Source organism: Haliaeetus leucocephalus, unplaced genomic scaffold, assembly GCF_000737465.1.
Source record: "Haliaeetus leucocephalus isolate CR32 unplaced genomic scaffold, Haliaeetus_leucocephalus-4.0 Scaffold932, whole genome shotgun sequence".
In the NCBI taxonomy this organism is placed as follows: domain Eukaryota; kingdom Metazoa; phylum Chordata; class Aves; order Accipitriformes; family Accipitridae; genus Haliaeetus; species Haliaeetus leucocephalus.
Window position 1 is genome coordinate 1,065,583 of NW_010973368.1, and position 24,781 is coordinate 1,090,363.

A 24,781-nucleotide genomic window follows, 5' to 3' on the forward strand; every position below is an offset into this window, starting at 1 on the left:
AACTAGATTTTTTTCCCCTATGGAAAATATTTCTTCATTTTTAACATAACTTCACTGTTCTCTTAACACCTCTTCCTAGGAGAGTAACCACCCAGGTCTGGTGTGCTACCAAAACAAAAATTCCTTTAAAAAACAAAGGGAGGGGTTTTGCCATAGACAACATACTTTAAATAGTGTGGTGTATTTATGGACAGACTTCATGAACAGAGTTAAACTACTGAGATTTGCTTTAAATAATGTTGCATTTTGCTATTGAACAACAGAACTAAATTCTCCTAGGGTGGTAATTTGTCATCAGAAGTCATACTGCTTTATCAGGAAGAATCCAACCATCGTCTTATTTCATCAGTAAGGGAAGGTAAAGAAATTACATGGATGAACTAGGAGATTTACAGCTATGCATTTCATCATCATTGTCAGTCCTTCTGGCATTTACAAAATGCTTGAAGGTGGAGTCTTTGACAAAACAAAATAAATCAATATACCACTTGCTATTCTTTACCCCTATGAAGAGCACACACAATATGTAGTGAACTGTACTTTGCAAGGTTTTTGAGTATGAAATTTGCTCCAATTCCTCTTTCCCCCTACCACTAACTCTGAAACAGAAGTCCAAAGAAATGCAACATTCAGATGCCTAATAATAAATACATTAATTCATACAAATGAAGTGTAAAAGAAACAGTACTTATCCACACTTGGTGTCATTTTAGATGAGAATAATTTGCAAATTTCTGGAGAAAAATAGTTTACAATGATTAAATGATCAACACAGTTAAAAACAAGTGAAAGGACAGAAAAGAAGATTTAGACTTGGAAACAGCAACGTGTCTGCTGGACCTACAGGTAAGCATTATGACATACACGGTCTGCCTTGCATGATGCTATCCAAGTTAAAGTCTCAAGCTGAGTCACTCAGACCATCCCCAATCTAAGAAAATAAAAAAAAAAACCCAAAAAACACAAAACACCCTGATAGTCATATTAGCAAAACAGTGATAAACTGTATAAACATAGCAATGCAGTATACCCACTGGCAAGATTTTAACATCTCTGTCTATAATTTTAAGTTTGTTAAAAGAGGGTTAGTATTTTGGTCATACCATGACTTGGTCTTCCATCATCATCTTCGGTCTCCAGATAAGAAAGCTAAAGTAATGAAGGCTGTTGCTAGGAATTTCTGCATAGGATCAAGTATAAACTTGTTCCCTCACCATACACCCCTGCATTTCCAGCCCTTTAGTCTAACAAGCTACAGGACCCAAAACACATTAGTGTTCAGATACAAAACAAAAGGCAGAGTGCCAATGTCATACCAAAAGTATATTAGCTTATTTATACATTTTTAATAGATTCTAAGCTCCAATACTGTCTGTAATCAAAAGCAGGGCCCAAAGAATAATCAAATGGTTAACTCTTGTATCGTTAACCTTTACTTTTTAGTTTGAGTTAGTCCTTCTCTCACCTTTAGTGGATCACACATAATAGCCCCAACCTAATTTCCAAACACACTAAGTTTTTTCTGCTTAGTCTCTCAGTTTCCAATGATTATCCTAAGAAGTTAACTTATTCCTCCATAAAACCAAATTTAAAGTAAAAATTTTGTTTAGTGCAAAAGAGGAAGAAAAAGGTCATTCAGTACATGTAGAAAGCTTTAAAAATTATACAGATTATCTAGTCGCTTTGGCATAGAAGTAATAATAATTTTTTTTTGTTATATTTTACTTTATAAACCATTCTATAAAACACGTAAGAGTTAGCAAATGTTAGACCCATTTTGTAGCAGAGATCCCCTACAGCAAGTCTTCACAGGACAGCTCTGAGAGACCACCAGATCCAGAGAATAGAATACAGAATATCTTGTAACTTACTAGGAGAAATCTGGAACTGACTTACCCATATTGTACTAGTTTCTCTTGCACTCAAGTAAACATGCCTGACACCTGGCAGAGTCTTGCATTTTTTGAATGAGGTTATTCTGAACCACTGACAGATAATAATCTCACCAGCCCTTCAGTTACTTTGGCACGGTGACCACATGACCTGGATATAAATTTCTGCTTACAGTTCTGCTGTACTATATTCAGACAGCATGGTCTTAAGGTAGCTTTACCAAGAAAGTTCTGAGATCTTGTTCTTCTGAGTTACCTTGTCCAGGACATGACTATCTATACTATCTGGTCCGAGTCCTGCTGAAGCTACCTATATCTTGCAGTATCATTGAACTAGAAAAATTGCACAGAAAATATTGAGGGTTAGAGCATCAGGAGTGTACCTAAAATGAATGCTGTCCTGCTTTTCCAAAAAGAGACAGTGGCTTTTCTGCTTGTCTTTGATTAAGTGTGGGAACAGAAAAACGTCCCTTGAAGAATGCTAGCCAAGTAACACAATCATTTATGGTCTCCTTATGCTCCAGTGCAAGCCTTACACAGAGGTAACCCGTCAGTATATTCATCCTGGTAGAAAAGCTGGCCTCTGCACACATTTGAAGGTTGCCACTGACAAGCTACTCTATACTGAGCAATTACAATTGCCCATTTGGAACGGCAAATATTTTCTGGAATCTGACCAAAACTTCAACAAGGAGTTATACTGCTCTAGGGACAAGACAACAGCACTTCACAACAAAATCCTGACTTTGAACATTTTGGTGAAGGTCTTAAGCTGCCTTTGATCCAGTACTTTGGTCTTTCCTTACAATACAAAGAAGACTAAGACCTACCATCATTATTAGTAGATTCAAGGGATGGAAGGATGAGAGAGGAAGAAAGAAAAGAGGAAAAATAAGAAAAATTAGGAAAGATTTGTTCTACTGAAGACATTGTATAGCTGTAATGAGAAGCTATGGCTGCACCTTTTGACATATCCTGTTCATAATTGCTTCTCCAAGTAGAGGCGGAAAACTAGGTTGAAGATGGCAAAAAAATCTGGATGTAAACTTCCACTGGCATTCTTTCAAAAAACTTTGTTACCTCTGGTTGCATCCCAAAATTTGCAGAAACAATTAACGCTTCCCCAAAATAAAGATGATACTTCACTTCAAATTGAATAAACATCCAAATTTCTGCCACGAACCAGCCAGCAAGCCAAGAAGGAATTTTCTTCTAGTATTTCTGATATGGTTGATGGTTCACATTATTCATAGCCCTGGCAGGAGGAATGCCATGAATTAAGCTGCAGCTAGTATTGTAAGTATTTGGCAGCACAAGCCCCTCAATCTCTGGACTGCTGCTGAGTGCTAAAGTGAATGCAAGAGTTCAACCTTACCCCTAAGTCTAGCAGTTTAAGGTATGAATGCTGCTATTCTGTGATGATCACTATTCTACAGTACTAGAGGGTCCCAGGGCATAGTATCAACAGTTTAAGATCTCAGAAGATTGCTACCTTTGTAACCCAGGCCTTACACGGCAGCCTGTTTTTCTGAGGGAGTGCAGGGGCAAAGGCGTCCTGGCCTCTTTCTCCCTGTACAACCTCAGCTTTTACTGCAGAACACAATAAAAAAGGTCAGCAGGAACACTCGTACAGAACATGTGGCTATTTCTGCCCCACACAGACAGAAGCAGGGTCAGAGAAAGGTTGGGATCTCTAATGACATCTATTTTCAGTTAAGATTCTCTAGCCTTACAGATTCTTTAGGAAAAATATTTGCAGATGGCCCATCAATCTGTGCTGTGCTCCCCTCCCCCTCTCGCACAAACACACGGAGCATCTGCTGTACCATTGTTTAACGGTACTGCAGCTTTGCACGGAGGCTGGGTCTCAAAACCTGGAGATCTGTGTGCAGACGGAGGCAGAACTGTGGTTCTGCGCATATCAACTTGACATTGGTCCCAAGGCAAATAACATCCATACTTTCCACATCCAAGTTTCTCCATAAACAGCAAAACATACTCCCTGAAGGATTAGGTCTGCAAAATGATGTCAGTGGGATTTCTTATTGTTATGAGTAAGGGTATGAAGAATCTTAGATGCCAATATACAAAAACTGACAACAATGCTCTACTTTCAGATAGGTTTTACAGGTACAGTAAATAATACTTTCTGAGTTTGCATATACCCAGAAACTAACTGAAGCATTATTACATTCTTGCATTTGTTATAAAAAGGCTCACTTAAAACTTCCAGTAAGCATTTACTGGAAGTAAACTGCAATTTACCTCCTCCATAAGAGGTTTGCAAATTAAGCTTGTAGCATAAATGTTTGTGAGGTATGCCACAGAACAGTGCTTCAAAAATTTGTATATTCTCATAAGATTTCTGTTTCTAAGAGAAATAAATTATTTTCCCTCCCTTCTCTGCATTGTCAAAATAAGTAATCTGCTGGGGAGAACCACAGACTGGGAGTGTAAGACTCAGTCTTACTACCAGCTCTGCGTGCGTGGAAGTGACAGCAATATAAAGGGATCAATCCTACAGTCAGCTCTGTGCACGCTTGCATAATTCCAATAATAACCTCCTTTCAAATGCCATATGCCTTGTGGAACACAGAAAATGCATGTATTTTCTCAAAGATGTAGGACCTCTTCATGAACAACTTGGTCACTGCCTTCAAGAGACAGCAGAGAATTTTAAAAATTATTTATCCCATGTTATTTTCTTAGCCAAGTGAGGAGCACCACCCTTCTTATTCAAGGCATGTCAGAACATGGAAGTCCTCATGCAGCAATTAATGAGAATAACTTCTACATCCACATGACATCTCAAAGTCAATGACAGTTCATGTAAAGCCTGTATGTTGCTCGATACAAGATACAGACCCACTTCAAACCCTCTTCTTTCATCAACATTGTGCTTGTGAAGCACAGAAATCTGTCTTCTCATTATACTGCTAGGATAAGCTGCATATATAAGCTCAATTACTGGTCAGTAAAGGGATACTCCAAATTAAACACCAGAATTATAGCCAGGAAGCTCTCTTATTCAATGTTACTAAGCTACTCCAGCCTAGAGGCAGTTCCTTAAGACAAGACATATGCTGTTTCACTGCACCTAAAATCATAATCAAATCCATTAAATACAACAGTATATATTTATATGGACACATGCATAATGAAGAAAGCTTTGTACATTTTTATATTTTTGGATGCAAACATACTAAGTCTCCGGAAACACTTTTCAGAAAGTTCCAGTAAGAGCATGTCCTCTTATGATAAGGCATTCTCAACTCTGAGCCCTATGATGGAAGTGAAGTAATACATCATCCTAAGTAGTACCAGACTGTAGAAATGCAGAACATGACTGCATTTTCCAAGCTATAGCAGCACAGGTTTTGCAACACAGAGAGGACTGGTGATAGGGATACATGGCTCTTCCACCATCCCTCAACAGAAACACTGTTATTCCAAACAGATTAACAATGATTATTCTGTAGGTACTTCATTTCTCATAATGCACAGTTCTCTGGTGGATTACACATAACATAACTGGCACCTGTGAACATTCAGCTTGTCACCTTCAGCTGGCTGAACGCTCACAATCCATAGAGATCAAGTAATTTGTTTTGGTCAGACCCTGCCACATCTGCTTTAGTCTCATTTCCACCCAGCCCAAATGCTTTATACTGTAAAAGTATCATTTACCCATTTTGTGCAGAGCTATTGTGCGTTTCTGAGTCGTCACTGTCGCTGATGACAATTGTGTCTGCATCAGCGCTGCTGGCATGGCCATTTGCCATTCCATTGTGATGGGCTGGAGCTATGACTTCCAAAATCTTACACTGCAACCTGAAACAAAACACAGATATTTATTACTGTCAAAGTTTTTTAGTAGTGCAAGGAGTCTAAAGTTGTAGCAGATGTTATTTTAAGAATACATATATAACTCAACATTGTATTGTCTATTAAATAAGTAAATACCTAAAATCCATGCACTGAAATACTAGGCAAGCTATTAATTTCATGAGTTCCATCTAATAAATGAACAAATTCATCTGCTTACACAGCTATCAGCTTCACTACTCAGGACAACAAATCAAGCCACTGGTAGAATTATTTGTGGTTGTAAATTTTTTTGTTTCAGTTCTCACTTAAGTAAACTAAAAAGTTAACTTAATGTGTTACTTTAAAACCAGACACCAAACCTTTTACATTTATTTTGATAGCAGTCTAAGAAAAGCAAAAGATTTTCAGATCCCAAAGTATTTTTGCTTATAAAAGAGATCATCATCTACCACTGTCGATGACCTAAATAAACAAGGCTGAAATGATCATTATGCATCTAATCTTAATAATGGCCCATTTATCTGCTGACACATATTAAGGCTCCATCTGGCATGCACACAATTGACAAAACAAGTCTATCCCTTTGCCATCCTGAATGCTAGTTATAAAAGGCAGAATTAACTACATATTAAAAAGTATAATTAATCAACACTTCATGCTGTGTAACTGTATTATAGCTGGTTCTTAACCACTAACTTTCACCCCTTTCTGGAGTTCCACGGTTCATATTTTTTAGTTTAACCTCCTAGAGCCTTGTCTGCTTCATGAAAATTAACTGTTGCAGGCAATGGATGCTGTCACATACTACCACTAAAAGCTCAAAGGGTAGGAGGAGAAAGAACACATAATAATTCTCTTCTCTGAGCAACAAACAGTCACTTGAAATGAATAAAATAGAGAATACATGAAGGACAGGGCTTGAATTACTGTGGCATCATGCCTAAGTTAAAAACAAACAAACAAAAAACCCAACAAATCTATGACAGACAAATTCTAAGTGTTCTTCTATCTGAACTGAACACTGGCAAAAAGGAAAATGTCAAAACATTTCTTAAACACCTCCTTCTGCAAGCAGACAGTACTATCCAAAATCTGCACACATTGGGGAGGGGGAAGAGGGGGGCAGAGGGAGAGAAGTTGAAAACATTGAAGTATCCTATGTCATATTCGCTTGTGAATTTAGCTAGGACTAGTAACGCAGTTAGTGCCCGTAGCTGTCCTCCCCAAGCCTCTGTCCAACAGAGAGAGAGCTCCAGGACACTCCAACAGGTATGTTGTTTAAAAAAAAAAAAAAAAAAAAAAAAAGAGAGGCGAGAGAGAGAGAGACCAAAAAACTAGTAACATCCTTACATATATTCCTAAAGACAACAATATGACCAATGATTAATTATCCACAGGGTCACCAGAACTGCCTGCATGCAGAGGCAGCCTGAGTCTGCTGGACTCCCTGACCGCAGGCACGCTGCCATTCCAATGCAGCCAGCCCCGTTTCCAAAGCTGGCTGGTCTGGGGCTGGAAGACACGTTTTCATGGTGAGTGGAGCCCAAGCTAATTAACTGTGCAAATCTAAACAGGCTCTCTGTAAAGAACCAAGAGCACCCAAGTATGTAATGGAGACAGCCCAGTGGCTGTTCACAAAATAAGTCCAAGTACAACAAGCCTTATTAAGGTCTGGCCCAGCACCAGACTCCAGCCGAGTCCTAAGAGAAAAGTCTATCATTACAGTATCTTGGTTTTCCAGTATTCGGAACATCACAGCCTGCCCTTCATACTAAATGATATGGAGCTGGCTGCATGGCAGAATGTGTATTATTAGACTGTTTTTTTAAATCCAACAAAGATCACCAGCTAAAAAAAAGACTTCTTAGTAGAATTATTTTTGTTTCAGCTTAACTCTCTAGGAAATACATTTTATAAATTCAATTTAAAAACACTTTTAAACTAATCTCTAACGGAAAATAATCAAAAGCACCAATGCTTAAGGCTACTGACACTTTTTCCAATTTGTTTACTACTTGAAGACCACTAGAGGGAGCACATACACACTAAATTTGCAATCACAGTAAAACCGCCACATGAAAGCTAAATCGCAACCTACTCTACCCAATGCCATGAAAGGACAAAGAGGCTACAACAGACACACACGAATCAATCCTCCTGGACAAAAAGACTTGAATATTTAGTCACCGAGTATTTTACCTGCTTATCTATCAGACAGCCCTGTAATTTACAGGGTATCACATCTCCTTCTGTAAGGATGGAGATTATATATTCTATACACTTGATTCAGTAAGTAGTAAAATCCCCAATACAGCTACCTTTTTTTTTTAAATCTTTTTATTATTAAACAGGGAGAATCGCTAATAGAATAAGCTATCACAGAAAGCAAGTGATTCTCCATCCTCTGTGCCTTCATTCAAATCATTACCAGAAATCTTTGGGGAAGGAATCAAGTGAAACACACATTACCTGGCTCAATAAAAGCATAATCCAATGAAATTTAATGGTTACTGATACACAGGAGATTAAAGAAAGTGATGCAACTGTTCCTTCTGGCGTAAAGAAATAATAATCTATGAATGAAGACTTTTTTTAGCCTCACTACAGTCAAGTCACAGCTAGTAGAAGCCAATTCCCTGGGCTAAGAGAGGCAAAGACACTCTGCTTCTAGTGCAAACAAAGGTCTGCTCTTAGTAACCTAATCATTCCATGAGATCACTTATTACAACTCTTGTCTTATGATATAAGGCACATAAAACAGCACAGCAGAAAGCTGAAGCAAGACACTCAAAGCATACCACTTGAAATGCTTTCTAAAAGGGATACCTTAAAAATCTTTGAAGAGCTTATGTCAAAGTCAAACCATCCTTACTCACTATTTCCCATAAAATAAGAACTGGGGCGCCTCAATCTAAAAAGACAGCAGCATTAAATAAATAATACGTACCCTAATATCCCCCTCAGTCAGGAAGCACTTTCATCAAATAACAATAAATACTGTGAAAAAGCTTACAGCCACACTAAGTGAATGCCAAAGGTATTCAGAAAAGGATAACTTGAGAATAGAGCCATCGTGAACATTTGCACAATAGTCCCAGCAACTCTAGCTCAGACACTGACAGCCAAAAGCTAGAACAGTAAACCTGCAAAAGGATTACCCTATACTCAAACAGTTTTGCATACCTCTTTCTGCACTACAGACTGCTATCAACAACAGGGTACCAGTCCCCTGACCTGTCCCAAGGATCGCCTTTATGCTCACAGCTTTGTTTTTTGCTACGCTCAGAAACCAAGCTCTTTGAGGTCTCTTATGTTATAGGAAAGATTCCAAGAAGTTCTTGGCCTATAGAATTTGATTAAATAAGGGGGGTGGGGGGGGTGGGGTGGGGTGGTGTTGAAGACAGAGAAGGACACCACAGGAACCCAAAAGTTTTAAACACGAAGACAAAGGAGGTATCACCAATGTAATTTTTCAAAACACCACTGCGCATCTTCTCTCTCAAATTAAAAAAAACAGATCTTCCATTGATTTCCATGAATTTTTGGTAGGGCTGGTCAGCTGCACAGGTGAAAGAACATAACTGACTCCAGCAGCCTAAGAACAAGAGACACTGAGTGGAGGCTATGGCACAGGACACAGTTTCTCCAGAAACCCAACTCCATCAGTCAAGGAGAACAAATCTGGGTTGTACTTTGAAGAGCAGCCTAACACAACTAGCAGAAAACTGCAAGGTCAGACTGAACCTTGTCACTCCCAGAAGAACGGTAAGGAAGCGGCAGGCTAAAGGTGTACCAAAGCAAACTGCACTTGCAGCCTCAGGCTGCTGCTCCACAAGATGCAGAGAGGACTAAACAGTTTAAGACCACCAAAGGGGGAAATCTTCCCTTGCCATTCCTCCTTCCAGCCACATACCTGGTGCGGTGCTTGCTTTTTGTAGCTCTGGCACTCAGTATCATTTATTGATTGCCATTAAATTGAATTCAACTACCTGACAATCCCACCTCCCAAAAAACTAACCCAACAGGAAAAGCCGGGTACATTTGTGTCGGATGAGCTGCTTGAAGGATCTGATGAGAACTAGAGCATGTACAAGAGGCAAATATCGGCCACAGACAAAAGCAGAGGAGGAAGGAGGAGCAGACCTCCCGCATTTAGAGGCCCTGAGACACTGTAATTTCTTGAGTAGTTCTGTGATTTCTGTAGTTTATCCTTGCTAACTGAAAAGTGACATCTAGGCAAGTCAACACTGGGATAGTAGGAAAGTCTGTTCCAGGGAAACCACACACCTAACAAGGTAGTTGGGTAAGACATGGTACAGGCTTCAGACTCACCAGTAGTCCAAGATAAGAGTGATTCGGGAAAACCCAGAACAAAGGGTAAATATAACTTGCCAGATTTCTCTTTCATTCAGCTCAACAACTCAAAGGCACGTACACAAGTTATTATGAGCTGTGGGACAAGCAGGTATCTCCATCTACCTCGGATGAAGCAGTAGAACACCACAATTTTAGGAGAAAGAGAAGCTGCACTCCACTATGTAACGGGCCAAAAACAGCCATCACAGGATGTCAAGCAGAAACCTTGACCCTACAATTACCAGCACTTTCACTTACTCAAAGGAGTCCTTTCCAAATGCCAAGTAGGCCTTCACATCCAACCAAGGCTAGAGTTATAAGCTGTGAGAGGAGAGACCACTTCTCACTGCCCGTCAATTGACCATTCTGCACAACAGCTTTTAATCTAGCTTGCACTAACTACTGTGATAGAAATAATAGTCTGGCACACTGCTGTGTCCTCATTTCAAGCCAAAAAACAAGATCCCTTGAAGGCCCAGGTGAGTTGCAAACGTGCCTCTGTATGCTTTACAATAAGCAGACAAAAACCACCCCTTAGATGCAGAAGCCTGCTTCAAATGGGGCAGTGGGGGAATATTGCAAAACTTTGAGGCCAACTTTTAACATAAAGAAAACAATCATCAGTGAGTCAGAAGCAAAAGAAAATTCACTTTTTAAAACAGACACCCAAATGAAAGAAAAGTTTTTCAAATGCCAAAATTAAAAAAGCACACCTTTTCTAACAGTATGTAAAGTTAGTTGAATACAAAAAACCCAAAGAGTAATACAAGAAGCTATAGTAGCAAGTACCAAGCACCACCAAAAAGCTATAGCCTCATTCTGTTTTGTCAGCTTTTAGTAAGTTTTTAAGTAGTAAATGTCAGATAAGTGCAGTAACTCATATCCTTGTCCTAACAGTTCTCATACACTTGAAAGTAATTAGAGAGATAAAAGCAAGACAAGATCTGAAGGAATAAGTGACATCTTTTACTAAGCTAACTGGTACAGTTTAATGCACACACAAAACAAAGGCACACAACAAAGAGACAAGTTTTATGCACATAATGGCTTCCTGAAGTACAGTAAGAGGTGCTGGTTTTGAATTTTAGCATCTTCATTTGTCTGTCAGGTTATAGGTAAGATTGTATGCTTCAAAGAAACTAGTAAGAAGCATGTTTTTGCTTAGGACAAGAGAACCCTATATACACAGTAGCTGCATCAGCTGTCTCCTGTGGATTTAGGACAGCCCTAATAGTAACACGAGTATATGCATCCTTTTGACTGCCCAGCCTTCATTTCATAGTATTGTACTGTGTCCTGGTTTCGGCTGGGATAGAGTTAACTTTCTTCCTAGTAGCTGGTACAGTGTTATGTTTTGAGTTCAGTATGAGAAGAATGTTGATAACACACTGATGTTTTCAGTTGTTGCTAAGTAGTGTTTAGACTAAGTCAAGGATTTTTCAGCTTCTCATGCCCAGCCAGCAAGAAGGCTGGAGGGGCACAAGAAGTTGGGAGGGGACACAGCCAGGACAGCTGACCCAAACTGGTCAAAGGGATATTCCATACCATGTGATGTCATGCCCAGTATATAACAAACTGGGGGGACTTGACTGGGGTGGAGCAGGTCGCCGCTCAGGAACTAACTGGACATCGTTCGGCAAGCGGTGAGCAATTGCATTGTGCGTCACTTGGTTTGTATATTCAAATTCTTTTATTGTTATTATTGTAATTTTATTATTGTTATTATTATCTTTATTATTTTCTTCTTTTCTGTCCTATTAAACTGCTCTTATCTCAACCCACGAGTTTTACTTTTTTTCCCCTGATTCTCTCCCCCATCCCACTAGGTGGCAGGGAGTGAGTGAGCAGCTGCATGGTGCTTAGTTGCTGGCTGGGGTTAAACCATGACATACTGATTAAAAAAAACAACCCAGAAGTCATAAAACAAACAAATCAAACCCCATGTCTTTAAATTTATAACTATAAAAGTAGAGAGTGTGCACAGAAATGAGAGCTAACAGAGATTGGCAGCACCCAAAAATAGTTGTAACAGCTGTTCAACAATCTATAAGAAAGGAGTTGCAGGTTCTCCCCCAGATATCATCATCTCATAGCTTCCATTAGTCAAATACAAATATATTTATTAGTCAACAAATACAAATATATTTATATCCCAAAGGACTTAAGGGCAGTGGAAAGTGAATTCCTTAAACATGATTTTTCCAGGGCTAGGAGTTGACTGATCTTTAAACAGTAATGCTGGAATAATGCAAACTGTACTTGCTCTATGAATAGGTAAGCTGCTCTCCAGTACTGTCAGCTATGCTGTTTCATAAGCACCACACTAACTTTGCTACTGGAATGCAAGTTCACCTTTCAAAATAAAGTAGGAAACTTTGTATGTAGGAACTTATGCTTAAGCCCTACCACTACAAAAACACATTGTAACTTTCTGATTCTGTAGACATTAGCTCCTGTGCCTCTACATCCAGTCAGCTTTGAAGTCTACATGTCAAAGGAGAAAATTTGTTGGTGGACTAGAAAATAATTTAAATTCACTGTAACTTGTTAGAATCTAAACATGGAAGACACTTTGCCTTTTACTATGTAGTGGTCTTATATTAACTTATCCTAGTGCTCAGAAGACAACTATATATATATATATATATAAAAGCAAGTAATACCTTGTTGCCAGTTGGACTGAAAAAGTTGGAAAATTAGCTATAACCTTATCTTTTACAAGGATTATCTTCGATTATCTTCTACCATCCTAACTCCGTATCAGCTAGGCATAGTCATGACCAGCAACATGCTTTCTGTGCCCCAGTTAAGACTTACAGATGAAAACAGTATGCAAATCTTTTAATTGGCCTAATGCAGTGGTTAATCCACTATGGACAGTCCTAAAGCACTGGGACACCAGCCAAACAATTGATGAGTTAAAAAAAGAAGTTTCACTTACAGACAAGGTTGCTCTGTGATTATCTACATTTCCTACAGCTTGGCAATGGTCAACATCAGATCATTCAGAGCAGAGAAAGGATCTTAACCTCTATGTAATGTATGACCAGATGCAGCAATCTTCCTAACAGAGAACTTTGTCTACTACTTCTGTAAGTAGATTCATTTTAAGAACACTACATTTTCTTAAAGCATTCTGGTGCTCCTTGCTCACAGACATTAGGCAAGTATTCTTTTGCAGTGGTGTCATCTAGTGGTCAAATTCAATGAAAAAAGATATTCCTTTTTTATATCTGCCACGTTCTGTGATTTCTTCTTTCTTATACACTACCTTTAAGCAACCTATTTTAGTCTGCAGGTGGTTGACTTTTTAAGTTCCATACTAATTGATGGACAGCAATTGGTTGTCCCCCAGCCTCTACAGGGAAGGGAAGGTATCATCACATAAGCTATTTTTAAGGGCGGAAGAGGGGGAGCTGAAGAGCTAGTAGAGTCGTCCAACCTAAAACCTCAGATCTCTTCACTGCTCAAGTCAGACTGCAAGCTTATAGATTAATTAACTAATTATCACACTGCTCATTTGTATACCCCAATAAAGACAGCCATTATTTCTTGTGATAGCACCCAGACTCAGAACACTGATTAAACCAGAACTGGTTGTTTACACATGCTTTAAATCTAGTTTTCCTCCAACAAATTAAAATAATTTAAAAAAATAAGCACACTGCTGACCTCAAGCAGAAAAGAATAGGTCCTACAGCTGAGTGAGTGAGGCTGTTGCAGGTTTTATTTGGTGTGTCTGAGCCGTTCACTGAGGTTACTTCAGGTAGGCCTTCCACACCACATAGTCCCAACTTTCAGTTAACTGAGTTTAGATGCCAAGATGTTGAAAATCAATTTCACAGGTTTCAAGTACCAATATTACAACACAGTACTAGGACACCAACAACTGGACAGGTTACTGCAGGAGATGCCAGTCCTTACAGAAAAACAAAAGGCCAACTAGTACGTTATGGGTCTTAAACTTTCAGTTCTGAAGCGCAAACATAGGAAGCAATTCCAGTGATGCGGTCAACATTTTTCCTCTGCTTCAATGAAGTGTGATCTAAAACGTTAGCTGCTTATTTTATATCTTAACTGATGATGGTTAACATGAAATACTGCTGTAATTCCCCTCTCCCAACAAAATCTCAAATAATTTCCATGCCTTTTTCAATAAATTACTTTCCATAAACAGCAATTTTACATTCTAAATAACAGTACTAATAGTGTCAGCTGTTTTCAATTCCTTGGCAACTCAGAACTTAATTTGAGATTAAGTTTTCTGTCTATATTATATGATGTTTCTGACCAACGTTTCAAATAATAATTTTGTCTTTTATGAAGGCAGTACTAGGAAAACATTGTTACACAACTCCTACAATTCTTTAACTGGGAATCCAAGCACCTCATGTTTTAAAGCATAGCACAGCTGCCACTTTGGAGAAAAGACAGCCCCAGTTTGGCCAGAAAAGCTGGACACATACAAGCCAAAAAAAGCTGGCAATTTTTAATCAATACATCATCTTAAAGTTAAAGAGAAAGCAGAATTATGTCCTTGTGGCTTCTACTAGATTACCAAATTGCACGCATCATTTTCAGAGACTGCCTGAACAAGCCACATCATAGCATTGGGGGGCTTTCTCCACAATGTCTTTCTGGTTGATAAGGGCTGTTAAGACACCAGACATACCAAAACAACAGGAAGACAGAATATCTCCCAAACTCTCTGAGTTCCTCCTACCAGACTTCAGCAACAAGGCAGAAGCAGCCAAATTCAAAACTGAGCAGCACTACAAAAGGCTGGAAACCAGAAGAGCCTGATAGGGACGCAAGACCAGAAAAAGCAATGGGGCATCAGATTCTGCAACAAGAAGAACACACGGGTTGGATACAAGAACCATCGGTCTCAAAAAAAAAAAAAAAAAAAAATCTTCTTTTGCCTAACCTCTGCACAAAGCACTTGTCCTCTTACTCTTTCTAGATCACCTGTCCTTGCGTATAGTACTGTAGACTACTTCATATGTTCAAGAAAAAAACATTTATATTAAGCCAAAATGCTAACCCTTCTAGTGTTTGTGTTCCCTCCCATTTATTTTGTTCAAAATCTAGAAAGCTGCATCAAAACAATCCATCCTACAAGAATATTACATATGCAAAGTTAGGAGTTATAAAATATCAGTACTTATATTGCTTGAGCAACTCCTGGTTACACACGCATTATGTTGTAGGCTTCGCATTTAATGATGCGCAGAGCTCAGATAACAAACGATCCTGCTGACGTTACACTTGCTAAAAACTCCATACATAAATGCAGTGGAAAAGTTTATAACACCATGACACAACTGGGTTTTCATGATCTGCCAAATTCTGTTGGTCTCATAGGATGCTATTACACTATAGATGGACTGTGATCATTTTTGCTAGAAAAGATCACAAAAACATAGCTGCACATGACACACACACACAAATCACTCCTGAACAGCCATGTTATTTACAAGTAACGTGAGTTGGTATAACCCCAATGTAGTACTTCAAAATACAGGTCAAAGTCAACTGTTAATTGGGCAGAAGAATAACTATGTCTCACCTCCTCCCACTTTGTATTCTTTAATTATGTATCTCTAAGTATAAAAATCGCTCTGCATTACCATGTTATTTGCACCATTTCCTGGATTTAGTATTAAAGGTCTGAACTAGCTCTCTGCTATACATTTGTCCAGAACATCAGTGGCAATCAGCTAAGGCGAATTTTTCATGCTTCATTTTATCAGACACAAATTTATACTTATGTAGTTTAAAACATACAATCTCTAGCAGATTAATTTTCGATGGAAAAAAAATTTATCTGAATCTTTGGTATTTTGAATGGTATCTAGCCCACCCCAAAGGCTTAAGAAATTTAGCTTATATGCTATTAATATGTTGATCTGTGAAAGTGGAACATAAACACAAAATTGTTAGATATGTATCTCAACACAACTTTGAATAACCAAGAAGATTGAATTAAAGGCTGGTAAAAAATGATAGCACTATCTTCATGTGATAGAATCATATCACAACTTTATCTGAACAGAATTTAGCTTACAGGGTAAGTAGAAACCATTTTGTTAAGGCAAACTTAAAAAGTGATTTATGATGGTCTAAAAAGAAAAGTGAAAAGGACTCTGAATTTCAAAAGACAAAGAAAGAAGACAGACTGGTATTTATCACACATAAGCCTACTTCTCATTTAAGCTTTGAAAAGCTAAGATGCACACACATAAATATTTTAGCAAAGAGTTTAGAAAAGTAATAGAAAGACAGGAGGGTTGTTCTTGGGGAAGAAAGGTTGTTCTTCTAAAGCATTCTTTTTGCTATTAGTTTGGAAACTGACAGTATCTTCAAAGTTTGAAAACAAAGGCATTTCATTGAACAAATGAAAACCAACACCTGAACTACACTGACAGTTCATAATGTTTAGGTTTCTAGTTTAAAAAAAAAAAAGAAGAAAAAACTTATTATCTAAGCAAAATGACTGTAATACTAGTGGTAACTTGACTCTAGTCATTAGACAAGTATAAAGATGAAAAAGATAGAAACAAACTTTGGATATAGGTTTTCTGTACAGAAAGCAGCAACTCTTCCTGTCCTGGCTTTGCAGACTGGTACTTCACTGGTTGAAAGGAATAAAGCAGGGAAGACATGGAAAGCTTTTCTGTTAAGCACTGACCTTACATACATACCCATACAAATTTCCTTACAACTTAGCTCCTGCAGTGCATCAACAGATTTTTCTTCCTGGTGTAGTACAAAATTTGCCTTAAGTAAGATCTGGATCAGCTACAACTATGTCCTCCAATGACCATTCTGAACCAGCACACTCCTATCACCCAGTACAAACTAGATTACGTGCCAAGGCCTCAGGATACCCACAGAAGCCCCATCTACTCTGCAATGTAAGCTGGCACCTTCCTCCTGAAAAAAGCAAAACAAAACCACCCCACAAACGAACAAAAAAAAAAAAAAAACAACCAGCAACAGCTGAACCCACAAAGGCTTTAACACACATTCTGCAGGTATTTCTAAGTTGAGCATGTCTAAGTCCTTCCCATTTTAAACTTCAGTTAGGTGAAAATACAAACTTATTTAGACAAAACATGGACCTTTTCTAGCACTCTTGCAGAAGCGGCTTTAAAGAAAGACTCAAGCTAGCTACGTGTTGTAAAACAACGTACTTATACTAGAGAGCCTATGTAATAATGATATGAGAAAGAAAGCATCTGAAGCTCAAAATTCTTCCAAGTTTTCAATCAGTCTAAGATAACAATAAAAACGCTTGCAATACATACATCAGCATAAGACCAAGCATAACACTAACTCCAAGTGGGGGGAAAAAACCCATCACACTAAATTCCAGATAATCATGCATCACAAACATTTTACAATTAATTCCCAACTTCTGAGAATGCAGTCACAATTTTCACCACTACCTAAAAAGCAAAAATCCAACTTTCATCGATTCTTTAAGCTTTCAGTAGTTCAGCCATTCTGAGTATACGAAACACCACGTGATGAACTACATTCTGCATGATTCATCAAAACTTTCATATGATTTTTAATTCATAGCTTCCCCTAGTTTCTCATTAAATCTCATTCTACAAACAACCCACCTTTCTCACACCAGGGGACTGACATCCCTTTGCAAATCCACCACACAGACCAAAAAACTGCAGTCTCAAGACCTGAGAGAGCTGTCCTGCCTCCACAGCTGCTTCTAAGCTAAGGAAAGAGATACCAAGCCCAGCAATACAATCCTTAATCTTAATTAAAGTAGGGAGGAGCAGTAACAGTATCACTAGCTTATGCATCACATCTCACTTCACAGGTGTTTGATGGAGTTTCATTATCCTGATTTCTGGTTTAAAAAAAAGCACACACAAAACCCACCCACACCAAACAAAAAGAAATACGTGTTTATTTTTAAATATACTTACCTTGCACCATTATTTCTAACTACTTCCACTGTTTCACCAACAAAATACCGATCCTTGACATAAGCAAAGATTTCATCACAGATCTCATGAAGTCGGGAGCGATGGGTAAGGGTGGCCAAGTAGAGAACTGGAATGATGAGGGCCTCTGGAAAACTTTGAAGATTATGTCTGGCTTTCTTCTCTGATTCCAGTGCTTCCTGATATGTGAGTCCTGGTTTACCTGTCACAGCACAGCTCCACACAAGGCTGTTGCACAGAATGGTGCGTTCAAAAAAATCACTGAAAAGAAAGGCAGGGTGAGGGGGAAGAGAGAGAGAGAGAAAGAAAACAGTTGAGTTCTGACTAACATTTTCAATTTGCTCACAGTTAATACAGCAGCAGATATCTTTTACAAGACTGAAATGCAAAGGCAGCTCTACTCCTGTACAGGTTGTGGATAATCAAGGGTTATTTACCACTTTTTAGCCATGGCATGGTAAATTGCTGTTGTAAAACCAAAGCCTCCTCCCACTACAGACTATGGTAACAGCATCAAGACCTAGAAGTGCTGCAAACAAATATTCACGTATAAGAAGCCTTATGCATAAGAATAATCACACTGAGTTTTAACAGGTATCATATCCTCCTCACATCTCCCACATTTCCACAAATATTTGCAAGAGGAGGGTCTAAAACTGTACAAACATAAAATAACCTTAAGATCACAGAACCATGTTGAAACTTGAACAAGTTTCAGATTTTGAGTGCCCTAGCTCACAAATTAAAAGATGGGAGAGGTAAAAAATTAATGTCAAGTGGTTCTCTAAATAGTTTTTATTCCTACACTGTTTGCATTGCTCTTAGGAAAAGCATTGAACTATTTTTTCCTACAGATTCTTCTCCTCCATTGTTCCACTAGCAAAAATCAATTCTCCTCCTTCCCTGTATTTCCAATTAATGCTAAAATTACATTGTTGTTATTGCTTATTTACTAGTTACTATATTGGAATCAAGAATGAAGAGTTTTCATAAGTCAGTGTCTGTCAATTTTTGACAGGTATCAGAAAAACAGCAGTTTGTTAAAACACTTTCTAGATTAGAGTAGATGATAGAGCTATTCACAAAACCATGTTAAAACTTATCATACACTATGGATCAGTGATTGGACAGAAGAGCAATCTTTCAATATGCCCCAGTTCAGACAATGGTTTTTATTTGCTTTCCTTTAAAAATCTTAACAGACCAATATTGATGAGTACACAACACAACAAATACTGTTTTCTCTTGTATCAGTTCAACATAGCTATTTCAAGGCAAACAGTACTTTCAGAACACTGCATGCTACACAAGATACCTATACTGGAGTTTCATTCCTGAAAAAAAAAAAAATTACACTGAGTGTTCCCATTTTTAAAAGGCTAGAACTGTTCAAATAATTTCTAATAATGGGGTTAGAGAATTGGACAGTTCACACTTCAGAGTTTTTCTTGCAGGCTCCCTGCAAACTCAAGCCGGCAAACATGCATCAGACAGACTGATGCAGAAAATGATGTTCACTGCAGATGGACAGATGAACCATAACATTTTGTAAATGAAAATGGAAATTCCAGATTGAGGACAATGGAAGGTCCTGGCTCAGATAATCCTTTCTGTATGAGCATAGGATTCCTCTGAGTGAGAGAAAGATGCTTTAGTAAGAACATCAGCTGCAAGAAGGGGAAAAGGACAGAAGAGGAAGAGATATATTATCCAAATAATATTTAATAGCTACAAAATCTCAGATTTTTTTATATCACCTGCATCTACTTAATATATTTGACAGTACATGGGTCTAACACTTGTAAGTAACAAGCAATAATTTGGGTTTGCTTACTCTAAACAAGAAAAGGTGAAGAACAAAGGAGAGAGAATGAGAGAAATTATTCTTCAATACATGAAGAACGGATGGCTGTCAGTCATTCTTTGTGCATAGGACAGAATATCCTTTTTTTGCTGTCAACCACGGTGTATCAGTATCTTTATAGGGTATAGAATAGTTACTTAAACATTTTAAAGAACAGGTTAGACAAAAATCTGCTGCCTTTTTTTTTTTAGAGGTGATAAAACATGATCTCTTCAGGTCTCTTCCTGCCCTACATTTCAATACTTCTGTATTAGATTCACAATAATTTTTAGTAGTCTTACTGACTTCAATGGATAAAGAAACATTTACTCAAATCTTCATGCAGCTGTGTGTCTCTACATACATTTTTATGTCTCACCAAAGAGGTTCTTGATAATTATCTTTAGCCATGAAAGAGAAAACCACCCTAAGAGTTATTAAAAAAGGTACCAGAACATATTTTCAAGAAGTATGAAAGTAAAAGGGGAAAAAGAAAAGGGGGGTAGAGAGAGCAGAGAGGGAGGGAGAGACTGAGGTTGACGCTGACCGTGTCCCTTTAAGAGCTGCTGTTATTCTTTGTGAGGGTATACCGGCAGTCATGCTATTTAAAGCAACAGCATTGAACTTACAGGGAAAAAAAAACACAACTGAAAAAAAACCCCAACAAACCCCCCTCTAAATATTTTTAATCCATGATTATTACAAGTGCAAAATTCTAAGATTACTTTAACTGAAACTTATTTGAGGAAAACATTTTTCCATTTGCATACAAGAGTAGTTCGTGTATCTAGTTTCATTCTCCCTCATTTCCTCTTTTGTTTTGTGTGGATTTTTCCCCCGTGAACTTACAGGGAAGACAAAAATTGTGTGAAAAAAATTACATTCGATTTTGAAAGCATTATTTGTCTTTAGCTAGTCATTACCTACAGCACATCAAAACCATCTGTGGCTTAGTCTGTTAACACAGTTTTATTACAATGTTTTAATGATCTCACTTTAACTTGGTTTGAGGGAGAGGAGAAAACAAATTCCCAACAGTATAGGAGTAGGTGTTATTTGTAGTACTCTTTCTGTCCCTGTCTCTCTCTGGTGCACGTCAGTTATCACAAAAAGACTTACAAAAAGCAGACACAACAGCTACCAAACCAAGAGAACAGCAGCGGAAGGAGCGATACCCTTTCTCCTTAAGCAAGAGTAATAGCACATGATCATATTCCACGTTCAACTTAAATTCACAACAGCAAGTGCATCTGCTGCTAGGTTGCATCTGAAGCCTTATCTACATCTTTATCTAGGGTATTACAGTCTTCGGGGCTTCCTCACCGGTTCAAGATCTCTCTAACTTGACAACACAGAGAAGGAAGTTCATACAAAACACATCCACAAAGCTCACTTGCATGGTCACATCTGCCTGCGAGAAGTCAAACAGGACTGCAGCGCCCTGGTGAAGATGTCCACATCAGCTCAACTACTCGAGGAGCAGAGACTAAAAACTTGAGTTGTCTTTGTAGTAGTAATTAATGCTGACTTCTCAGCTGGATGCCTTTTTTTCATTTACATTATATAGTTAGTTTTCCACGCAAGGCAAGGCAAACAAAATTATCAGCAAATCATTAAGAAGTAGTTTAATACCGCTACTTGGTAGGTATTTGATAGGAGGCAGTTCATTAACAGAAGCTAGAAATAAATCACTTGCAATCTTTGTGCTGACCGCACTTGCAATGGATATAAAAATCCAGCCTAGAAATGACAGATGCCTTTTGCTTGAACTAACGAAGTACTTCCATTGAGTCCAAGATCTACTGCATTTTTAGTGTGTTTCAAGAAGATGTTTGTTTCTAACCATTTACTTTCATTCATTTCCTTAGCATATATTAAAAACAAGTTTGGGGGGGGGGAGGAGTTGTTTTTTGGTTTTTTTTTAAACAGAATTATATATCAGAGAATGTAAAATATGAGAAAGTCATGTTAAGTGAAATTTAAGAGAGAGGGAAAAGGCAGGAAAAAAACTATCTTTGGGATGGCTAATTTGTAATAATCGTTATTTTTAATCCCAAAGCCCCTGTGAGCTTCTAGTATATAATCTAGTTAGTCTACGGTTGGAGGGCAATCACCGAAGACCAACTCTGCCGTTCTGGATCACAAAAGCATTCTTGCACTCTGCCTTGTCTCCAGAAGTGGTCAATAATACATGTTACAAAGTAATGCACAAAAGAAACAAACAAACAAAACCACAACTGAGAAAGAGACATCTATTCCTTAATATTTATAGCTTAGTTACGCATTAAGGAATATATTTCAAGTTACGAGTTTCTCTTCAACAGAACAGAAAGGTCAACCTAATTTAACAGGTCTCTTTTGAACAGGTCTCTTTTTGACTGTAACCAAGAATTCCACAGCTCAATCTATAAAGAAGTTTCGGTAAGTTCTGAAGATGCAAAACTGCTCTTTCCCCCCAGCGTTTTAGAATGAGGAACATTCCCGCCACTGTACCTGTACTACTCATCGTTTTCTTTTTCAGGCTGTCTTCACAAGCAAAACTTCCCATACTTTAACAGTAGCTTTCACCACACATCTATATCCACTGTTAACTTTCACAGACAAGGTATCAAAGACTGGTGGTAACATCCCACCGGTTTAATGTGTTTCTCATCCATCCCATGCATCTTGTGCCCACCCATACTTGCTTTTCCAGCTACTACTGTGGCTCCAGGGTCTCTTTTGTTGGTCTGTCTCAGAGTCTGTCCCTCTAACCAGGAGTACAACCAAGCATGAAGAACATCAGTTCCGCCAGTTCCTGTTACTCCTGATAAATACAATCAAACACTGCCACCTCACTGCACCCCCTTTTAAAGGGTTACAAAATTATGCAATGGTATTTCAGATTAAAAAGGAAATACATTCTTAACGGGAAAGTCACTTTACAAAATACTAGTCTTGCCAAATTCTCCTCACATTAGCATAATGCTTTCTTACATAGAGAAGAGTAATACTAATGTATGATTTGTATTCATCTCTACTAAAGCTGCCATGGGCATGAAAGAAGCTTTTCAACACTAAGTTTGTGCTCTGTTTAAAAAAACAAAACAAAACAAACAAAAAACCAAAACACAACAACAACAAAAAAACAACAACAAGTAAACAAACAAGAAAACAACTTAAGTCTTAACCATTTGTAGTAATTAAAAGCATTCCTATAGTTGAGGAAGGGGGTGAATTCAGGTTACCATTATGTATCTATACAGCCCACTTGATCTAGTCAGACTCGGTAATTTTTGAATTCTCCCCTGAAAAATTCAAGTTGCTACTGCAAAAGTAGGTTCAGAGAATCATTTAGACAATGGTTTTCTTTCACGCAACAAAAAGCTAACACAATTTTTAAAAAGTGGGCCCTCCCTATCCCCATTAATCTAATTGCCCTTGCTTAGGCAAAGAAATGGGAGATGTTTTCGGAAGACATCAGCTATTTGAAGCACCACTTTGCAACCAGCAGAGACAAGGATCAGCACCTTTAAAACTTGCTGAAAGATGGGCCTGTGTTCTCTGGTAGATTATGCCACAAACAGCAAACATTAATCCAAACTTACTCATCTGTGCTAGGACACCTTGCTAAGTAAAAAATACTAAACTTTTCAATCCAAAGCACCAGTTTTACCCAACCTAACAAAAAAAGCCAGAAGAGAAACAAAACCCCACCCCACATACACAAGAACCAGGCATAGTAGAGTTTTCTGCAAAGTTGTCCCAAATACCATATTCTAAGCCCTGACCTCTGAGCTAACCACCCGCTGACATTTCTAGGGATTGCCTGTGTGAACGCAAGTCTAAATTTATCCCTTAATTTGTGAACTTTGGTTAAATGTGGAATTTGGTCTTTCATACTTTTTCTTAGCGACAACATCCCTGCAGTGTAAATAAGCCTGTCAGAGTACTTAAAATATTCACCAGACACTTTTGAGAGCAGAGAGGCGTTTTAAAAGGATACTTTTCATGCTGAAATTTTAGCAAAACTACACATACGTGAAACATATTTCAGTGCAGTGTCAACAAATACATGACAGTCATCTAATTAGGTGATAATAATAATTGTAACCAGAAAAGCAGCTTTCAAAATATTGGAAGCTGGGGGAGGGGGACTTAATTCGTACAGGAACAGGAGGCTGTCAGCTCTTGCTCATTAGGTTCTTATACGCCCTATAATGAAAACACTCCTTACAAAACTTCCAACAAAAAATTCAACCCCCCCTGTGTCCGTCCCCCCCCCCCAAAGTATATCGTCCAGGAAGCACTAAGGCATTACCCTCGAAAGTTACCCAACGCGACTTCTTTAAAATTTTATTAGGTGAAGCGTATTTGAGTAAGAAAAACAAGTCTAAACACGAAAAAGATTTAGGTGTGCTCTAATTTCATAGGCTACAAATGAAAACTATTTCAGATTTAATCTCATCAGTCTGCACGTCTTTAAAAAAAAATAAAAAGAGAGCTTGGATGCGGGGGCCTTTTTGTAGGCGGGGATGGTGCTGGATCGGACCAGGGGGTGAAAACACAGACGTTATCAGCTTTTGAAAAACGTCTCGCTAAATACTTTCTGTCCATTGTTCTTACAAGCGATAAAGTAAGCGGCAGCAAGTTCGGGACTGCCCGTGCAATAGGCTTTCAACGGTTAACGACAATTTCACCACGTCCATTGGTCCTTTTACACACGGAGAAGGCAAAAAAGGAAAAACAACAGAAAACAAAAAAAAAGGAAGGGACGGGAAGAGGGAGGAAGACAGATCCTGAGGGGACAGGTGTGCCCGCTCGGCTCCAGGCCGGGTTTAACCGCCGGCGGTGCCGCCCGCCCGCCCGGCCGGGAAGGCAGCGGGACCCCCGCCCCGCCGGACAGGTGC

At 38.5% G+C, this 24,781-nt stretch overlaps 1 protein-coding gene across 2 annotated transcripts in view; it reads right to left on the reverse strand.

The window, feature by feature from the left end:
- Window positions 1–24,781, reverse strand: part of BAZ1A (bromodomain adjacent to zinc finger domain, 1A) — a 65,910-nt gene that overhangs the window by 39,896 nt on the left and 1,233 nt on the right. For both annotated transcript variants that reach the window (XM_010583641.1, XM_010583642.1), the window contains 2 exons: window positions 18,032–18,310; window positions 5,580–5,723 (listed from right to left, as the gene is read on the reverse strand). In XM_010583641.1, coding sequence (XP_010581943.1) covers window positions 5,580–5,723; window positions 18,032–18,310 — 423 coding nt within the window. The remainder of the gene's footprint in view (window positions 1–5,579; window positions 5,724–18,031; window positions 18,311–24,781) is intronic.